At 43.7% G+C, this 20,299-nt stretch overlaps 2 protein-coding genes across 4 annotated transcripts in view; both read right to left on the bottom strand.

The window, feature by feature from the left end:
- Nucleotides 1-593: 593 nt before the first annotated feature.
- Nucleotides 594-9,883, bottom strand: golm2 (golgi membrane protein 2). Of its 3 annotated transcripts, XM_076156258.1 has the most exons (10): nucleotides 8,807-9,883; nucleotides 5,763-5,817; nucleotides 5,558-5,660; nucleotides 5,203-5,293; nucleotides 4,973-5,090; nucleotides 4,709-4,792; nucleotides 4,349-4,630; nucleotides 4,111-4,248; nucleotides 2,711-2,878; nucleotides 594-1,597 (listed from the first exon to the last, which is right to left on the bottom strand). In XM_076156258.1, exons 1-10 carry the CDS (start codon nucleotides 9,131-9,133, stop codon nucleotides 1,521-1,523), a joined length of 1,443 nt encoding a protein of 480 aa, XP_076012373.1. In that variant the 5' UTR covers nucleotides 9,134-9,883; the 3' UTR covers nucleotides 594-1,520. The 3 variants fall into 3 exon arrangements, with proteins under 3 accessions (XP_076012373.1, XP_076012372.1, XP_076012371.1); XM_076156257.1 differs by lacking the exon at nucleotides 2,711-2,878 and having other exon boundaries at nucleotides 4,709-4,789; nucleotides 8,807-9,879; XM_076156256.1 differs by lacking the exon at nucleotides 2,711-2,878 and having other exon boundaries at nucleotides 8,807-9,877.
- A 2,128-nt stretch (nucleotides 9,884-12,011) lies between these two features.
- Nucleotides 12,012-20,299, bottom strand: part of fam189a1 (family with sequence similarity 189 member A1) — a 63,334-nt gene continuing 55,046 nt past the window's right edge. Inside the window, exons 5-12 of the mRNA XM_076155970.1 lie at nucleotides 18,589-18,696; nucleotides 17,328-17,488; nucleotides 15,969-16,104; nucleotides 15,088-15,166; nucleotides 14,236-15,000; nucleotides 14,081-14,146; nucleotides 12,957-13,270; nucleotides 12,012-12,819 (exon numbers count right to left, since the gene is read on the bottom strand). Coding sequence (XP_076012085.1) covers nucleotides 12,616-12,819; nucleotides 12,957-13,270; nucleotides 14,081-14,146; nucleotides 14,236-15,000; nucleotides 15,088-15,166; nucleotides 15,969-16,104; nucleotides 17,328-17,488; nucleotides 18,589-18,696 — 1,833 coding nt within the window. The 3' untranslated portion in view covers nucleotides 12,012-12,615. The remainder of the gene's footprint in view (nucleotides 12,820-12,956; nucleotides 13,271-14,080; nucleotides 14,147-14,235; nucleotides 15,001-15,087; nucleotides 15,167-15,968; nucleotides 16,105-17,327; nucleotides 17,489-18,588; nucleotides 18,697-20,299) is intronic.

Below are 20,299 nucleotides of genomic sequence, written 5' to 3'. Positions count from 1 at the left end.
AAATGGCAATCAAACTTATTTCTCCCTCCAAAATCGAGCAGCAACGTTAAAAGAAAACATTAGCTATGGCAAAAAGTGCGTGGACCCACTTCTTAGTGAATTCACCAATTTGAGATGATGCATAAAACCGCACCTTATTTCAATCAATCAATCATAGTGCAATAGTTGAAGACATTTCTTTTTTTTAGCATGACAAAGTGAAGACCACTTAAAAATGCCCAATTTGGTAAGGCGGCAGAACTTGAACCAACATTATGAATTGGAACAGACTTTGATCCAAGTCTTCACCTTATCATCAGTGCCGTCCTCACTTATGTTCCTTTGGCTGAATGGAAGCAAACTGATGAAACCATTTATCAAAAGCAGTAGTAAAGTGCCTCTGCAGAACACTGGAGCCTGTTGTTGTTGCCACATGAATGCCCATTAACAATGACATATGGGTGTAATTTTCAAGTGTCCATGTACTTTTAGCCATGTGGTGGTGACAACCAAATACTCCTGGCAACAAATACTCTAAAGCACTCTTACATATGACATGAAGCATCACCTTTAATAAAATTAAAGTTACATTCAATATGCCTTTCCATGAGAAACCAATGGTCCTGACTACACAAACAGTTGATTTCATGTTAACTGATGTCCTTAAAAGTGAAGAATTACGTCTCCTCAGTACAAATGGTAACGGTTTTACTACATACTGTATGTACAAGAGACTCTGTTAATGGAAGCAGGTTTACGTCGGTTCAGAATGTGCTTGGTTAGTCTTCACACATTGTGGAGGATACCAACATAGTCCTAAATATTGCTTAAACATCAGTATTTTGCTCAGTTTGATTATTAATTAAGATATTTCCAAATACATGCAACGGCTTCATGAAAACACAAGAATGAGGAGCACTTTGGAGTGTCTGTCACAAAGAAAAGAAATTGGTTTAATAGGCTATAAGCAATGTCCTTGGCATCGGTAATGCATTCCTGATGTTGTAAATGCTGATGTTGTATGGTCATCCATGTAATCTTCCCAAAGTTATGTTCAAAAGGCAGGATGCCTAAATAGTCTCTTCGATGAACATCTCAGGTGAAGAGTTTGTTTTTCTGAAGCAACAACATCCAAAAAAAGAAAACAAGCCAAGAACAAACAAACAGAACAGATCGACTCCCAGGGTCAGATGCAAGTCAACAAGGCTCTTTCAGACCAGTCCATTATGAAATGAGCAAGTAATCAAATTACAAAATTCAATGTACAGTACAGCATTGCTACTGTCATAACTTATAAACATTAGCAAATCAACAGCAGCTCGTGACATTGCCATTACTATTTGTTTCCTATATTCTGTTATGTTAGGTTATTCGGAACCATCGGATTCATTAGTTGCGTTGTCTATTTATTTAAATAGTCCACAATCATTGAGGATGCACTTTAAAACTCTTTAGCATATTGATGTCCAAACTATTTTACCAAGAAAGACCTTCGTGTAGAGGAAGGTCCAAATATAAAGTTACAAGTGTTTTATTCCCGTTCAGAGAACATCAATGGCTTGATGTCGTTTCCCATAATCCACAGCTCGATCTCCCTGCATGTCTCGGTCTTCATCATCTAAAAAGAAAAACAGATTTAATCAATGATCAAGTATTAAGACCAAGTATTAAGATCAAATCACATAACAGCTGGAACCAAATGTAATCATTACATTCACAAATGGGACTTAGTTGAAATGGGATATTGTTACATATGACTCAAGTATGTCTCTTATTAGTATTTGACAAACAGAATTACAACAATTAGATGAATAGAATAATATGTAAATGTTACCGTCTATACATTCATAAAGTTAAATGACTAACACTGAATGCATGGCATTTGGTAAACTATTTAAAAAAAGAAACCATTCACACCCTCTCAATTCTGTAGGTGCTGGTTGAAAGATATAAGTTAAGTACGATGAGTAATAGTAATCCACTGTTAAATATATATATAGTATACAATAGTAAAGTATAGTATACAGTATTTATGCATCCAACCAAATATTGTACTTCCGACTACTAATCAAATTGCTTTTTCGAAAGTTGACAACCTGATGAAATTGCAGTTTTATGAATGAAAAGGAAAACAATGCTTTCAAATTAAGTGGGTCACAATCAGTAAACTCATGGCAGGAAACAACAACAACACCAGAAACACAAATCACAGGCATGCATTTCAATATATCAAGGAGAACACAAACACATTCACAAACACAGTGGGCTATATTTATCTACTGGTCTAGATGTGGGTCAGATGTTTGGTGGGCACAGACAGGTGGCAAAGCTAAAAAGAAGCACAAGCAGGAGAGAAAAAGCAGCATGGAAATTGAAATTGGACTCACAGAACCACGAGTTCCTGGTTCGGGTTTCCCCCCACACATAGAATAATAAGATTCTATGATTGTAACTGCACTTGGGCATAGATGCATAAGGCAGATCAGTTACTGGCCTTGACTTGCATATGTAGCAGTCCTGCCTGGACCCTGTAGGCATTTTGTCTTTATTCTTTGATATCAGTAGTATTTGATCTTTGGAGGGCCAAACTCAGGGTACTGTGAGCTTCCTCTACTGGAACTGCTGGGACAAATGCAAGGGGTGGCAGCATGGCAAGGGTGGAGGGTGGGAGCAAGGGAGGAATGGTGGATACACATCTGGACAGGCAGTCCAGTTCCCCGACCTGGCTCACCTTGAACGTCTTCCTCCCCACCATCACCATCCTCTTCCTCATTGTAGGCCAGCTCGGCCTGCTTGTCGGCCTCATACTCACCCACGTTTCCATCATCCCCATTGTAGTCCGCTAGCTTAGAGCCGTGTTGCGGATCTACTGGGGACTCGTTCTCATCAAAGAACCGGCCTGCAGGAGGCAGAGAAGGGCCTCATCAGGAAGGGAGGGAAGCGGAGGCAGTTGTAGGAAGAAGGGAGGAATGAGTGAAATAGAGAATGGAAGGTAGCTGTTGGACTCCCAACAGGATGGTAAAGTTGAGACAGCTGAGACAGCACACTCTTATAATGAGAGACTGTGGAACGTGTCTACACTCTTCCCTGAAACGAGCCAATGTGTTCAGCTGCTTTACTGCTGAACAGAAACTCATCTTTTCTTTAGGAAGTCATCTCCAATGGTCAAGTGGTGCTCCAAATGTGATGCTCTGAAAAACATGGTGGCAACAAGCTGGCACTCTTGACTATGGTGGGACCAGGTGGACATGAGACGAAGCTCATTCTCATTTAATAACTGCAGATTATTTGTGAGGCTTTTATAAAAGCCATCTCAAGGCAACACTATTTCTAATAACTGGTGATTTAGTTTAGATGTTGGCAGCAGGGCACCAGAATGGTCATGAAAGATAGATGTATACACGATGGAAACAAATGGCAATTTACTACTAATAACACTATTTACAGTAATTATATAAACCAGCAGCTGCTTTTTGCAATGGATGGTCAAACATTGGACAAACTCATCACAATGTCTTGATATCCGTACTCAAATCATCCGCCACTGCTCAAAGTGAGACATTTGGTCTCAGTTGTTAACCAATTATCCATCGTTGGATGCAAGAATGTAGAGAGCGAAGCGACACGATTAGAGGAAAAGCACAATGAAGGTGACAGAGTATGATCGAGGTTTTCAGCAGCCGGGCTGCCATGGGTGGGGTGAGCATGTAAGACTGAAGGAGGAACAGAACATTTGATACCAGAGGAGGAAGGAGAGAATGCAGCAGAGCAGAGCAGAAGCCAGGCAGCAGAAAAGGATCATCTGGGAGCAAGGAGTGTGTCGTTTGTCTCCTCTGCTCTGTAACTGAGCCCTCTCTCTACTCCCTGGCAGCGCTCCTACCCATTTTCAGACCTAATTCACATTCAAAACATATGCTTAGTTAGAAATTGTCACCCCATGGAAACGTTATGTAGGGCATTAAGGTGACCAGTAAGGAACTGGGTTGACACACACCACAGAGATCTGGCAGGTGGCAACAGGACCTAACAGGAGTGGCTGAGCTGAAACCTCTTTCACTGTCATTGTCTCCATCCCATCAAAGCCAACCGCCTAATAAGTCAGTCAGTAACCAGAACCTTATGGTGACTCACTCTGGCGGTGGTGAACTTGCTCTGCTGGAACTTTTTCTTTGGCGTGATGAGGCTGGATGGGGTTGGGTACCTGGGCAGGGTTGGGGGGAAGAGGAGGCCCCTTCTTCTTCTCACCACCTCTCTTGACATTATCAGGGACTAGTGATAAGGAGACATGAAATCACATATTGTAAAATGTTCTACCTCAGTAACATGGGCGGAATTATCACAGTTAAAAGTGTCCAAGAGTCCACTGTACCTAGTTGTCTTTGTTGTTCTCCCAACTCGTCTGCTTTGATACCTGCCTTGTTGTCCTCATCAAAGACTAATGGCTTGTCTACCGCCGCCTGTTTGATGGGGGCTTGAGGCGGCGCCACTGCAGCCTGACCCTCTGCTTTGTCCTGCTGGAGTTTGGGCTGGTCCAGAGCCAGACCCTGTCCCCCGGGACCGTCCGCTGCCCCCACTACAGGTCCTCCGTCGGCCCCCACAACCACATCGGGGGCGTCATTCTGCTTCTGCGTGACAGCCGGTTTCTTCAAGGCTACAGGGAAAGCGGGAGAAATTAAACAATAAAGGAAGACGATCGGGTTTATTTTTCCCTATAAGACGGAAGACTTACCAAATTGTACATCATCAATTTTGCCAACCTCGCTGTCTTCGATACCCGGCATGCCTGCGTCGCTGCCAGGCTTACCCATGTCTTCTATAACAGGCGAAAGACGGATGTGGGGAAGATGACGGGCAGACACGAGAATGAATAAGAGAACTCCAGGTGACGTTCATGCACAGGAAAACATAATAATCCCATCATAAACACTGAAACATGATCAGTGTGCATGAGGAATACTAGACGCAGTGGTTGTCACAATCAAAGCTCCATTACCTTTCAAGTCTGGACTGTGCTGGTGAGTGGCCACCGTATGGCGTTCGCCTGCCACCGCCACACCAGGCGCTCCCTCTGCATTTCTACCAGCTGCTACCTTTTTGCTGCCCAGGAGACTCTAAGAAAAGGGTTATCAAAGGTGAATCAGAGGGGAGGATACGGAAGATGGATTCAATAAATGGAAGAAGCTGCAGCAGGACCCCAGGCATGCGTGGGGATTCAGTACCAACCTGCCGTAGCTTCGACGCCTCTTCCTCCAGGGTCTTTTTTGTTTCTTCATACTCGTCCTTCAGTTGTGCTATTTGACGCCCACACTGCAAACTAAGTACACACACACAAGCTGAGTGTAATGCACCTTGCTTTTGTTATCATTATATCACCCACAGAGTGAAACAAATGGAAGACAAGGAAAATGATGACCTAATAGGGCCAATTTCCAAATGAACATACATCAAATAAAATCAAACAACAAGGGCCAGATAGAGAAGCATTAACTCCCACATTGGCTTGTGTTGATGAGGATAAATGTTCTTGGACTCAGCTGCATCATTGTCATCCAGGCTGAGAGATTGCACACACACATACCTCTCATACTCCAGCTTTCTCTCCAAGGTGGTGCTATTTTTCTTCACCTCCCTCAGCTGGTCTTCCTGCTTCATGAACTCGTGCTTCAGTTCCTTTAGTTGCTCTGTTCAGACACAGACACAAACACAATACTTCACTGTAACTGAATTCTCTACAAGGGGATATGCGTTTGAGAGTGCCCTCTGCTGGCCATAACAAGTCTTACCTTTCAGTCTCTGGATCTCTGTCATTTGAGCTGTGACATCACCCTGCAGCTTCATCTAGACACAAGATGAAAACATTATAAAAAGTCAGGATGATCCTTTTCTTCGCTGATAATAATCAGTTGAGAGATATCTGCTCTAAAGTCTGATATTTCTTTAGTTATATGCCGTCCCAGATCATTTTCCACAGAGAAGTCATAGATGATGAAATTGTGCAACAGGTCTCCGGTTATCTAATTGCGCAGCACAATTCCCAACAGGATCACCATGGGATACGTGTTTTCAGGTGCGTAAGGAAAAACACATGGCACTCTGGGAGGCACTCTCTTGCTCATCACTGACGATGATGAAGATGATGCTCAACAATAACCGGCGTGGATTATCTGATATCCAATATGAATATCTGATCTCAAGACGAAAAGAAAATGTTGATGATTTATACCGGTGACTTAACAATACAGAATATCCTGTAGATCTTTCACAGATCTACAGGATCTTTCACAGATCTACAGGCTGTGCCCGACCAGTGACTGAATACCAGAACACGGATCAATTCCTTTTTTTATTTTATCATTTTATTTTGCATTTCAGGCAGTCCAGGACGGGGATGTGTGAATGCGGGGTTGTGCGACTGTGGGGTTGGGTGGGGTTTCTGGGTGGGATGTCCTCCCTCTGGTTCTTTTCTTTCCATTTTGTTTCTCCCCTACCTCTCTCTCTCTCCATCACAACGTATGATGCAATTTGTACTAGCCTACTTTGCTGTTTGACATCATCCTGTAAGTTCTGTATGTACCCTATGACAATGTATAAAGTTCAACAACAATAGTAGAGATAACATAACCTTCCTCCCTTCTCTCCCTCTCCTCTTTCCCCTCTTTCTATATGAAAGAATGATCTCCAAAATACCCTACACCTGTATGCACAATGTCATGTACAATGTGTGCTTCAATAAAAACAAATGCAACCCTAAATAAAATAAAATAAAATAAAAATAAATATAAAAAATAATACAGAATATCACACTATCTCATTTAAATACCAGTTAATTTGTTTAGAAATGGCACATTAAGTGAGTGGGGAAGATCATAATTATAGCTAACAAATGCTTTGCAGACAGCAGAAGAGTACCTAATTGGATCTTTAAAGACGGAAAGGGAGCTTGGGTGGGATTCACCACACTTTGTTTGTTTTGTTTTGGCCAACATCAATGTCAACGTACAAACTGGAGCAAGAAAAGCGGAGGAGCTAGAACAGAAGTGAGGGTGAAGAACAGGGAGTCAATGGATCTACATGAGGCAGCGTGCAATAAGGACTGAGTGAAAACACCGCCCACTCTGTCCCACTCGTGTCTAGACAACCGCCTCATCCTGTCACGCACTCACAGGTGGTTTATATATTTCCCCTGCAAGCCAACAAAGTTAGCTGACAACATGAGAGATGAAAACGTGTAAAAGATCCAACAACGTCTCCAAACAAACTATTAGTCAGAGCTTTAGCACGTTTTAAGAGTTGCATGATAAGTCCTCTGCACCTAATGAGTGTGTGTGAAGTGAACGGACGATGGTTTAGGATTCAATTGTCACTTTGTTCACTGCAATGCAGGACTCTGGCTGTATATCTACAGTGGTGTTGAAACAAGGTTGGGCTGTTGACAGAACAAAGGAGTTAATTCATCACCTGCTGTGAATGCGGATCCAGGAACTGGTGTTATCTAGTGTGCATTCATTTACATTCACTGATCCATTTCAACAAACAAACTAAGATGTGACGTGGCCTAAAACTAGAAATCCTCATTTGCTTCAGTCTACAGAAAATCCAACAGTTAAGTTCTGCCCTTTGATCAGCAAATCCATGCTTTGCAATAATACAGCTGCTCACATCAGCATCTGGGAGTGATCAGTCTTCAGATTGTTTACTAGCAAATAAGTTGCCATCACCATGAGGACAAAACCTCTCGTGTGCTTGAATGAATGCCTTTACTCTTCATCACCTAAATGAATTCAAAGCAGGTAAACTGTTTTAGTACGACGCTAAGCCACACAAATTAATGATTCTCAAAGACTCAATGAAGAAGACAGGATGCAAATTTAAGAACCCTCCCCTTCATCTGTTGTCTAAACGTCTCCCAGGGCAGCTGGACACACACCAATGTTCAGAGGGTGATGGGACACAAAAGACCTCAGCAAGTAGACGGCCAGCAAACTGCTGGCTGGGCCACAGGGGAGAACAAGAGGGGGGAACGGCCCTCTGGTGCATACATAATTGTCTGGTGCATAATGGTAAACATGCCCGGAGAACAAGTCTACAATCTACAGTGGAGTAGAATGAGCAACAAACTAACAGACAATTGATGCATTGATCCAGGAGGGATTAGTACCGAATACTACTCCTACTGAATAAATACTGCCCATACTGTTCCAGTCAACCATTGTATCCTTGTACCAGATTTAAGTAAAGAACCACTGGCCAGTACAGTCCAACATACATGACATCCATGGCCTTAGTCGGTCCTCATCCTACAGGGCCGCAGGTGCAGCAGCAGTGGCAGCATGATAATTATCATCAATAACTAACTTGTAACTTGACCAGAAGGAATACAATGTCCTACTAGAGCTAACAGGATATTAGAATAAAGCCCAGTGTCATGAAGTTTACCCAGAATATTATGGAGCAGCACTCCGGTGACAGTGGAGAAGCTGGATTACACTTTTACAGGAGTGATATGAACTTACACTGGATAAGATGAGGGGTTTGGGTGATGGTGATGTCGAGATGTGTAACCTTCTTCAAGTGCTAAAAGTTAAAAGTGATGATGGTAAATTTTAAAAAAGCACTGAGATACTGAGAATAAGACATTGAAATGTTTGGCCAAAGGTTTTGTCAGAGAGAAACTTGTACTACATCTCTCCAACACACCAAGGAAAGTTCATCTTAGGCACCTGGACTTGCTAGTAAAGGTTTGAAAGTGAAGCCTGAGTAAACGAACTATCTCCGGTGTTGCCATGGAGCCCAGCTCGGGGTCCAGTCTTGCTCCTGACCTCAGTACCTTATCATCGGTGCACTTTTTGATGAGCATCTCCCGGGCCTGCAGCTTACTCTCCAGGGCGCTGTAGTCTCCATCCTTCTGGTCGATCTGCTTCTTGTGCGTCTCCACCTGCACCATGAGCTCAGAGTTCCGCTTCTCCAGGCGACTGCGCGCCGCGTCCGTCCGCTTCACCTGCGTCTGCACCTCCGCCAGCTCATCGAGCAGCCGTCCGTGCTTATTAGATACAGTCCAGTAGTTGAAAGACAGTATGGCGATGATTACCATTAAAAAGATGAGAATGAAGGACGGCAGACGGCCTCCCCGCCGGTTTGCACCAAAACCAACCATTTCAGAGAAAGAAAAAAAAAGTACAACGTACTTCAACGTTGAGGTTGTAAAAGCAACCTAGAGAGCTCGATGCGAGTATTCCTCCCGTGTGAAACACATCCGTCTACGTGACATGCCGTGGATATGCGGCAAGCGTTCGTGAATGCAAACAGCACACAGGCGGACAGTCATGAAGGCTGAAGACTTCTCACATTTCGTTCGCCCCTATAGCTCCTTCCGCACACCAGGCATCATCCTCTCTGCTACGCGGCCAATGTCAATGGATGAGATCCGCCCGCAGGGACGTGGCCTAGCCCAGCTGGCAGCACGGCGTTAAGCACAGCACAGCACAGCAGCGAGACGTGGACAGCTACGGCAGCCGCGGCGCCGAGGAGAGCGAATGCAAAATACACGACTTGGAGGCTGGAGGCTCCTTGTAAGGTTGTCAAGACAAACACAGCAAATCTGCACACACTGGCGTCACACAACGACCGTCAAATGTGCAGAGCTGCAGCTGAATGTGCGAGCCCGAGGTGGATTCTATTGTACCTAAACCCCTTCCATGCTAACTTGCTACAACAAACGATGAGAGTTACTGATGCTGACTAATTGCTCATCTGTTCTTCTCATAGGGGGGTTTAATTCCTGCAGTAAAACTCGTCGCGCCCTGTCAAACACTCGGAACACAAGCTTTGTTTCCACTCACCACGATTCACATCGCAGCCTGCCAGCCAGATTTCTCTATGAAGCTAACTACAACACATAACCACTTCCGTGCTGCACTTCAAAATAAAAGTCTAAAGCGATGGTGTTTCTAAACAAAGCACCCGTGGTCATTGGGAGGTTTGTACCACACAGGTTTGTCCAGTGGGCCCAGGGCAACGGTGGTTGCTAATGTCATATATCTTAAGTAGTTTATTGGAGGCAATGACCATCAATAGCATCGGAAATATGAGCATTTAAATAAACCAATAAGCCAAGATGGCGTTTGTCGACTCAAATATCGCGAGGTCTCGTTTTAACCCAGACCGGACGTACTATTAACAGCTCTGTGCGTGCACTTTACAGTAATATGATATAGTATCGTCATATCAGAATCAATTTGCGACATTAAGTTAACATTTGCGTACGTGCGCACAAATAACATATAAAAGGACAACAAGAAACAACATTTAAAACAACATCTAAGAAGCTCGGGAATAATTCAATTTAAAATACACAAAATTAAATAAATTAACTAAATGAATACTGTTGAATAAAGTGTTAAAAAACGTGCAGGGGGTTTATTGTAATAAATTAACTTGATTGAATACTGTTAAGTAAAGTGAACGTGCAAGGGTTTTTTGTAAAGTCAGTGGAAGACCCGGGCCTTGTTGATGAGGCCCCTTTTTATTTTTCTTATTTATACCTAAAATGTATTTATAAATGAAGTTGTATACAGTGGATGTAAATATGTTTCTCATTATATTACGATACTTGACTATTTTATTCTGAAAACGATATTTTACAAACTTTACAACATTTCTAGCATCATTGAACATATACAACTTCTTCCTTTTAGTTGCAGATCTTTGCAAAGCACTTGTATAGGACTTAATGATTTTGTTGAATACTGGAAATGAATGAACTAAACTAAACAATGGGTCCAATACTATAATCCTACTTTCCTTGTCTGCCAGAATTAGATTGTTTCAAAAAAGTCTTTTTCAGTCAATAACAATTGCCTCCAAACTTTGTTCACAGGTCCTGCATTTGCATTTTGTTGACATTGTTATAATAACTTACTCCAGTGGGCGAGGCTGGAGTTAGGAATCATGGGTACAGCTGGGGTGAAATATCAGGGGGGAAATGTTGTGAGAGAATTGGCAAGAAAAATTAGAGAGTGTGTGTCTGTTTGTCATTTTGTCCATGTGGAGTTGTGACGAGCAGCATTCCTACAATCTCCTCTAACGACCATTACTGTCTGCTCCATGGCAGAAATGATGAGCTTCCCTTCACCTTTGTCGGATGCCAATTACCCGTCAGGCTGGCTTTCGCAGTAACCATTAACAAAGGCCAGGGTCAAGAGAATAAACAAGTTGGCGTCTACCTTCCTCAGCCTGTGTTCGCCCATCGCAGCTCCACACGGCCTTCTCCAGGGCAAAGAGAGCCAGCAGCCAGGAAGTTCCCATTGAAAATGATGAGGAAAGTGCCTGAAGGGCGTCGGAATAGATTTTGGAGCGAGTTGCTAAAGAAACATAAATCATTTTTTTATTTCCTTGCTCAGTCATCTTTCTTCCCCTCCTGTGTTTTCTTCAGGTGTTGAAGATGGTGTGGAGGTTCACTGCAGAAGAGGCAGCGTCCCAGGTGAAACACAATTCTGACAAATAAACATTTATCTCAAACTGTGAGATGAATGGCAGGAAAATGGATCTCAACTCCAGCAGATTGCTACATTTGCAGGCAGTTGAGTGTTGATTAACTGGAAATTCAAAGCACTGAATAACATTTCTACTTATGATACACTAGACATCCAGGCAGCAACCATCTGGATTCTTTGCACTTCTTTACTTTCCGTCAAAAACTCCCTTACACTGGTGACAGACTTTAGTTAAAGCTGACAAACAGACTGCTGCTCATTAGTATTCAACACTTTAGATATCTCACTCTTGCAGTCTTTCAAATGTGAACTTGATGGATGAATTGTCACTGCAATTGTCACAGACATTGCAAAAATGATGTCAACACTGAAAAACACTAGCATGGAAGATTCCCATGCAGATAAATCCTGATTGTTTTCTCCCTGTGGGTCAATATTGTCAAGCTGTTGACAAATATGACTGTCAGACATATTCCAGCATCGTAACTGAAAAAGAAAGCACAGCACAACATACAAACTCATATTTTATTATAACACTGATAAGAATTGTAACACACTGAGGTAAGTTAAATAATCCACATCTGTGAAGTTCTTGAACCAGCGGCACCACAAAATATTCACCATCCTAACATTTCACAACGTCTGCAAACAATGGCAAGTAATGCCCAGTCCGTCCGGTCGAACAGTTTAGTCCAAACAAGTTTCTTTCTGTTTGCGATGAGGACAAGCGGTGAACACCGATGACAAGTCTCCTTTGCCTTCCAGTCACAGATCCAAATGTTCTTATCAGCTGTGTATTTATTTTTAAAGAGATGAAAGTAGAAAAGATCCCCTGAGGGAGAACATTCTTTTTGTTTTTGTGATGAGAGAGAAGCCACTACAGACATTGGCAGGCTCAGTCCGAGTTTGCTACCATTTCTGCTGATGACTTGGCACGGTCTCACAGGGCACTATGAGATACAGCATGAGACCATTTCAGATTGCCTTACTGCCGTCACGCTGTGCAAATAAATCAGGCCACAATGCTTGAATAGTTATCAATTGGCTGTACTGATTTTTCTTTTTTTGCACAGCAGTGTGGCGGCAATACCAGCACTCTGAAATGCCCTCAGAGATTCGACTTGAGTCCCGGGTGGGAGAGTGGTCAGAGAATGGTTTCTCTGCACACAAGGCTGTTTTCAGAAGAGGGGGAGGCCGGCGCGTTGGTGGAGGCGCTGGTAGGTTGTGGAGGGTGTTTGGGATGACGCAAGGAAAGGGACGGGGATAGGCTCAAAGCGCCGCAGCTCTGGAGGTGAAGGTCCTCATGGCCATGCTTCCTGGGACTGCCCATGATACGAGGGGTCATCACCTGTACGGCAAGACGATAGCAGAAAGAAAGAAAGGAAGAAAGAAAAATACAAATTAAACACCACCTCATTACACACCACACTATCCTGCCAGTTTCCATAAATGGCTGTGATACACGGTCTAATTCAGTGACTGTACCTGATCTATGACGTTGGCACTAAAAATGGCCTCCTCCATGTGTCTCTCGTCTGACTTGATGACACACTTGATGTTGTTGACAACCTGCTGGACTTCAGGAGGTAGAGTGCAGCTGGAATGCTCCAGGAACTTGGCCACCAATATTTTGGTGTCTTTGTACATCTTCAGATCAGCCAGTGAGTGTGGGCGCTCATGTGAGGAGTGTGTGTGCAAGGCTCGGCATTTAAGATGGATGTCAACTTTTATGCTCTCCTTTTGATGCTTCCTGTGACTGGATTTAGCTCCCGCCACTTCTGTTGAAATGTCTGTCAGCTCTGAACATGAAACAAAAAGAATAGTTCAGTCACAACACATGCAAGCATAATTCAGCACAATTCCTAAGCTCAATGTGAAGGGCTAGTGGTGTTGAGTGTTTTTGGGTGAAGTAAAACCAAGACATTCTCTTTGCTACTGTAGTTTCAAAGTCAATTTAAACTGACCAATACAGTCAGGTCAATGTCTTTGTCCTTTTTACATTAAGCTTAAGCTCTTTACACAGACTGTAATATAAATACTCAATCAAACCCTTACACAATCACTATCCAGCCTGTCTGTGTAATTGGGTGAAGCAGTAGAACAATGATCAAAAACACTCAAAGCAAACCTACAACTGAACGGCTTAAAGGAAACAAAATGAAAGTTCTGGTGTGTCCTTGTCAAAGCACTGCCTTAAACCCAATACAAACACTGTGGCAGGACCTGAAATAAGCATGTCATGCTTGAAAGACGGGTCACAGTTAGAGCAATTCTGCAAACAAGAGTGCTTAATTCCCCCCCACAATGATGTGAAAGGCTGGTGTCATAATATAGGAAGTTTTGAATTGTTAATATAACTGCTAAAGGTGCAGAGCCAAGTATTGAACATATGGTGGTCACACATCTGAATTCATTCAGCATGAAGAATATGTAAGTGTTGAGATAAGTGTTCAGGAATGACTGTATGATCAGATGACTGTGGGAAACATTTGGAAACAAGTGTTAACATTTTACTGTGTTAAGAAATCGAGACAGGATGTTTCTAAATAACCTTAGATGCTGGGTGTCCATATCTACAGTGTGTACAGAGTGTGTTTGTGTGACACTACCTTGCTCTGGTGATGTGTGAGCTGAATCGTCAGCAGGCTGGTTACTTGCGCAGCTACAACTTTCTCCTGTAGAGGGAGACAAGAAACTTAGTATGGTGCGGGAAAGACCTTTAGTGAATTTATTGCTAATGAATCTTCCCTCTTGCTACACTTACGTTCTGATGAAGAGGAGCAGGAGATGGGGTCACTGGTGGAGCGGACAATACGTGCCAGCTTGCGGTATCGCCTGGCTGCACGGAGCCCCCGAGGCCTCTCTGAGGGCACGTAGCCACTTTGTGCTGAGGTAGAGGGGGGTTGTGATGCGGAGGCGGGTGCCCACACGCTGAAACATAGCCTTGGGCCACGTGGCCTGCTGGGAGGGGATGGGGAAGGAGAAGGGGCCAAAGGGCTGATGCCTGATGTTCCCCCAGAGGAGGCTACAGAGGTTGGAGAGCAAGGTTGAGGTGGTGGAGGGATCGTGACAGGGAGTGTGAGTTTACGGTTCACCATTCTCGCTTTGATGAGTGATTGGGTCGATGGTTTAGCTGGTTCCTCTGGCAAATGTTTGGCCGATGCCAGCTCATCCTTCATGTGCATGGCAGCATGAGTGATTTCGGTGGAATCCTCCTGGTCTGCATTGCTAACGTTTTCTGAGGACCAGTCTGGTGAGCGTTCCAGAGACTCGTGGTTATTTGAGGACTCACTGTAGCCTGTATCACTGGGGCGAGCAGATGTGCCAGCAAGGCGACGGTTGCAACGCGAGGAGCCACGCATACACAGCTCCAGGCTGGCGCAGCTTCCATCCGTAGGAGCAGTGTGGAGTGTACCGTAAGGAGAGGAGTCCGAGCCCTGGACCTCAAGGGAGCACAGGTCTTCTGAGGAGCAGCTTTGGTCGTGATCCACAACTTCTGACACCATCAGAGAAGCACTGTCCACTGAGGCTGACACAGAGAACCAAAGCACCATCAGCATGAGCAGTAAACAAAAACGTCCGACAGCTTTTTACGAGATTGAAATGGTGACTTTACCCTGAGTACTGAGTCCTGCAGTGGTGTTCCTATCACAAAGACTGGACTCAGTGGCCTGCTGCTCTAAGCTGGTGGTTATCTGAAAAGGTTTGGTGGCACAAGAGCACAGTGTGAGTAAAACAACTGACAGAGAGAAAGATGAACAACATGGAAAGCATTTTAATGTACCTCTGTGAAAATGAGTGTAACTGCAGCTATAGAAATAGGATGCACATCTTCACTTGGGCATTACATTTAATTAATCAATTGAAATGAATTGAATTAAAGAACACAGAACTGCTGGAAGTGTATTTTACCTTGACACAATACACAAACTATTCATTATCTAGCACTTAATCCTCAAATTCAGATTTTGGCCTGTAGAGGGCTCTGTTGCCCCACAACAACCAAATGAGCAGCTTTGTCCCAGCTTAAGGACAAATGTGCTGCATGCCAGAGTAGAATGAGAACTTGATTATATATTGTATTGTACGCATTCTGTGGTACTTGCTACTGTGTCAAACATAACACCATGCGGCGAATATACTGTGAACTCATCAGGTGAGTTTCCACACTACAGCGGCCCTCTGTCGGTTCCTCCAGTCGACCAATCCATCACTTCTCCTCTGCAAGCTCCTGCATCCACCACTTATTTACCACTAACACAGACGCATCCAAACCTCCTTTGGGGGTTTGATTTGTTTTTGAAGGACAATTTAAAGCGAACAAACTGTTTAGATATGTAAGTGTTAAGTTATATACTAAGGCAGAATGGTGTCATTACATCCTTTTTAAGCTTTTAAAAACTACACTTGAATGAAATCTACTTATATATTGAAATTAATAAAGAGTTGAGAAGGAATGTTGGTGTTGTAGACAAGAAAGCCAGTCGTGGCCCTCACCTGGCTGGCAGGGGTCTGTCCCACCACGGACTCATATGGTGGAGGCAGGTCAGTTGGGTACAGAGTCCCTGGGCTGTTGATAGGAACCCCGTAAATGGCACTGAAGGGAGAATGGGGAAAGTCCAAGTGGAGGCCTCTGCCAGGGACATAAACGCAGCATTAACCAAGATAGAAATCAAGAAAGAAGGTACAGAAAGTTGGTCCGGTTGCAGTGACACAGTGCAGAGCCCTGGGTTAAAGGGTTAGTATGTGTTCTCTCCAAACACTGGAGCGAGAAAGGATGAAACCACGCCCCCTCCTGCCCCATAATATCCCAACTACTCCAATACACACTCTGTATTGTTCTATTTGCACTACCATGTTTCATATGGTGGCAATTAAAGATAGGCAGTCATGCGAGCAGACATATCTTTTAATTACAACCCCATTCTCCTCTAAAGTGACAGAGCATGAAATACAACCTGAGAGTTTCCACCAATCATCCCAGGCATGATGATGTCATGACACATCCCTGGCCCTGGGTGAGGACGCCATAAATGCTTCCTCCGGCTTGTTTATATTTATGGCATAATTGACAAACAGATGTGGCCTGGTGCCAAATGGCTACATCAGCACCACTCTCTCTGGCAAGGCTGAGAAAATGGAGGCGACGGAGGGAGAGATGAGGGAGATCTTTTACACCAGCTGAGGATGGTGGATGTCACAGCTGCTTAATGGAGGGAAATAGTCTGTACGCTGTAGCATGTGTGATAAACATCAGAGACAGACCCGCCACCTCTAATGAAATTCTTACTGGTTCATTGCTGTGTATCCCAAATAATAATTTAAGCTGTTTAAAAGCTGATAAAATCAAACCCCTGGCAAGTAATGCAGCCAGAGCGACAAGAATACAAGCATGCTCTGTGCGGCATCGTGCCTCCAAACCCTCCTCCCGCTGCCTGATCACTCAACCATGTGCTCAATTTCCCTCTCGGTTTTTCCTAATTTATTCGTGAGATTAAATAAGCAGTGACAATCAAAGTTATGCATTTCCTACGAGGGCGCAAGTGAGAGGATGAAGGAGGATGAAGGAGATGATGGGGTGATTAGGACATCCTCCAACTGTTCTACACCAGATGTAGATGATTAGCGGCGTGCAAATTTAATGTGTTACAAGTTCTCACAGCCTCGGGACTGTCAAGCATTTTTCTTTTTTGGGTCTCTACAATCAGGCACAAATTACAATGGACCTGTGTATTCCCTGGAGGTACTCACACACCCCAGGAGATATATGAGTGCCATGTTTTGGAAAGAACTAACTCTTTGTCTTAGCAAGTGAGAAAAGATGCATTACTGATGAGTGTGTGCTTTGCCACCCACCTCTGTCCATCCATTGAGGGGGTGCAGGTGTACTCTGGGGGGTAGTATGGCGGCGGAGGGATGGGAGGAATAAACTCGTCGAAATCCAGCGTCTGGTGGAGGATTGTTCCGTGGGGAGTCATGCAGTCAGCATTTAGTGCTCGTGCTCTGTGAGGCATAAACTGAGAGAGGAGAGAAACATGATCCGGCCTTTATTAGATGTGGTACTGACGTCTTAGTTGTTTATTAATATCACCGTGTTTTACTCGGGAACAAATGACTCAGCACACCTGATCTTTTTTACAACACCAGCTCATCTTTTCTTTCCTTCCAAGTTGTTAAAAAATGCTCAAAGGTGCCAAGTACAACCAGAGACCTATGCCTCCTCTATAGCATCTGCATGGGTAGTGCCTTGCTTATGGACGCCTCCACAGCAGTTATATAAGGATAATGTGGATAATGTGGATTGGTCCATTCTTCTGAAGCCTTCAAACCTGCAAGTACCAGTGAAGTAACAAGCCACCAAGTCTGAGAGAAACAGAAGGACCTCTTTGGGTAATTGGGACATCCATGTTCTCCCTCTGATTTATGCATTGATGCAGTACATGTATGTTCCTGCTGGATTGCTGGAGGTTTGGCTCCATGTGTGTTTGTGTGTATGTGTGTGTGTTCTCCAACCAAGTCTCATATCCAGCCCAGATATCAGTTTTAATATATCCAATATTTTCCCTTACATCTCTGAACTACAGCATACACAACATTTGAAGCAGTGTTAATAATTTGTATAAGGGTTACTTTCATCCATTATTAAATCTTTATTTACCACATGTTTCGCATCGAGTTAGCATTGCAGCTTTGCTCTGTGCAGCAGCAGGAATAACGGTCCTGGGAGCTCTTTGTTAGTTTGTGTGAAAAACAAAGGCAGCTTGGCAACGCAGGGGTCATTTTGAGGACATGGTACATTTTCAGGGTAATCCAGTCTGGGTGTTTTTCTGTTAAACCCAAATCCAACATATATTTGAGCTGTAGACACTGAAAGAGGCCCTGACCTTCACCGTGTGTTTACGAGAAAACCAGGATGTTTCAAACATCACTCTCCACTATCTTGGAACAGAGACTGGGGCGCGTGATTCCTGAGCTGTGTGTGTTTACCTTCCCTGATAATGCGGCTCTTCTATCTGCAGCTAAGGAATATTTTAAGGAACTATTTCAACCGTGGGATGGTGATAGGGAGAAAGACAATGTCAGCCATTGTTGTTCTCTGTCCTCCCATGGCACTCACCATCTGCAGCACATCAGTAGAGACCATCTGCATACAACACATGGCAGTAGCCAGCGCACACACAATGGTGGAGATGACGTTGAGGGCGCATACGCTGAACAGCAGCTCCTAAAAGAGAGGAGGAGACCGTTAGAGAGAGAGACAAGATAATGTAAAGGATAAAATGAAAGGAGGGGGTGTGAAAATAAGGTGACTAGAACGTTAGAACTCAAAGTATAAAGGAATAGAGTATAAAGGAAGAGGAAAGGAAGAGGAGGGGGATGAAGATGACAGACCTAAGAAATGACTTCAACAAGAACAAAGGGAGGATGAATCAGACCAGGAGGAGAAAACAGAGGGAGGAATTTAAGTGACACCAGCAGGGTGACGTTATCAGTCAGTCAAGCAAAGCCATGCACGGTGGCAACAATGGACCTGCATCGTTGGCATTTTCAAGCATTTCTAAAACAGATATTAGGAGTTATTAGAACGACTGTTAGCAAAGTGATGTCCATTCACATGATAGCCCACCATAAAGGGAATCAATATGAGGAAAAACAACCTCATAAACCGCTAAGGTTAAGCACAAGCATCACAGTGTGGCAAAGCAGTTAACAGCAACGGGACAAACCAGTATTGAATCTGTCAGCGAAAATTAATGTGCACGCCGGTGAAATACTAGCCCTGCACTCCAGGTCAGAGAGAAGACTTATGCTGTGCAGTCCCACTGTGCTGCTGCTTTTGTTATTCCACTGAAAAGTGAAATGAACCTCCACCACTTATCTCCATTAAGTGGCTTCCTTTTTATAATATACCAAGTTCCTTCTTCCATCTTCTATCAAATTGACCTACAATCATGGTAATTTATGAATTAATTTTCTAGGCTGGTGAAGAGCATTAGAGGAAGGGTAATGCTACCTGCCTAGAAATTGGCTCTGAGAATAGCAACTAAGTGTGTGGAGAGGACGGAAGGATGGGTAGAATACTCAATAAAAAGAAATTAATTAATTGTAGAGCAAACTAGATCTGAGGGATGAGACACATACACACACACATACACAGATACAAACACTCACACACAGTAAATCCTAATCATTAAATATTTGTGTTGTCTCTCTACATTCACTTCCACACTCTAATGAATGCGAAGCCAGAGAGTATTTATGTGGAAACAGCTTTGACGTTATACATTATTAGATATTAACTGCAGGGAAGACAGCTAAAGTTATTTTTTAAAGTTAAAGTTAAAGTTTGCGTGTGATGCCCAGGGATATTTATATCCGTTACATCTGCAAACACACAAGCTGCTGAATCCAGCTGTGCAGAGTTTGCTTGTTCTCCCCATGCCACCGTGGCTTCCCTCTGGGTGCCTCCAACCTCCAATGATATGCAGCTTTTGTGATTTGGAAGCTAGAAATTGCCCTTAGGTATGATGGCAGTGTGGCTGAGTCTGTGTGTTATAGTGTCATAGTGACCTGTCCAGGGTCACCTTGCCTCCAGCTCGAGGCTAATGACCGCTGGGATACACTCCAGGCAGGAAGCGAGTCAAAGTGAGTTTTGATGATGTCAAGTTGACTCTTAAGTCAACAAATTTGAGTCTTCCAGTCCAAATCCTGCAGTTCAAGTCCACACGGTTGATCTCACACACATCTGCAATGATACCAACTACCAGTCCACACAACTTCTCCAGTCCAAGAACAGAGCTCACACAAACGATAGTCAAACATCAAAA

The sequence above is a fragment of the Genypterus blacodes genome, unplaced genomic scaffold, assembly GCF_046128005.1.
Source record: "Genypterus blacodes isolate CSIRO-AG114 ecotype Tasmania unplaced genomic scaffold, CSIRO-AGI_Gbla_v1 ptg000067l_1, whole genome shotgun sequence".
NCBI classification, from domain to species: Eukaryota; Metazoa; Chordata; class Actinopteri; order Ophidiiformes; family Ophidiidae; genus Genypterus; species Genypterus blacodes.
The sequence above is the reverse complement of the archived record's forward strand: the minus strand, read 5'-3'. Positions and strand labels throughout refer to the sequence as shown.

Bases quoted from the DNA above. Each gene is read 5' to 3' on its own strand.
- golm2 (XM_076156258.1), bottom strand. From the start codon at position 9,133: ATGGTTGGTTTTGGTGCAAACCGGCGGGGAGGCCGTCTGCCGTCCTTC. The intron at 5,661-5,762 runs GTAAGACTTGTT...GTGTCTGAACAG, and splicing joins AGAGATCCAGAGACTGAAAG to AGCAACTAAAGGAACTGAAG. The intron at 5,294-5,557 runs GTATGTGTGTGT...GTGTGTACTTAG, and splicing joins AGAAAGCTGGAGTATGAGAG to TTTGCAGTGTGGGCGTCAAA.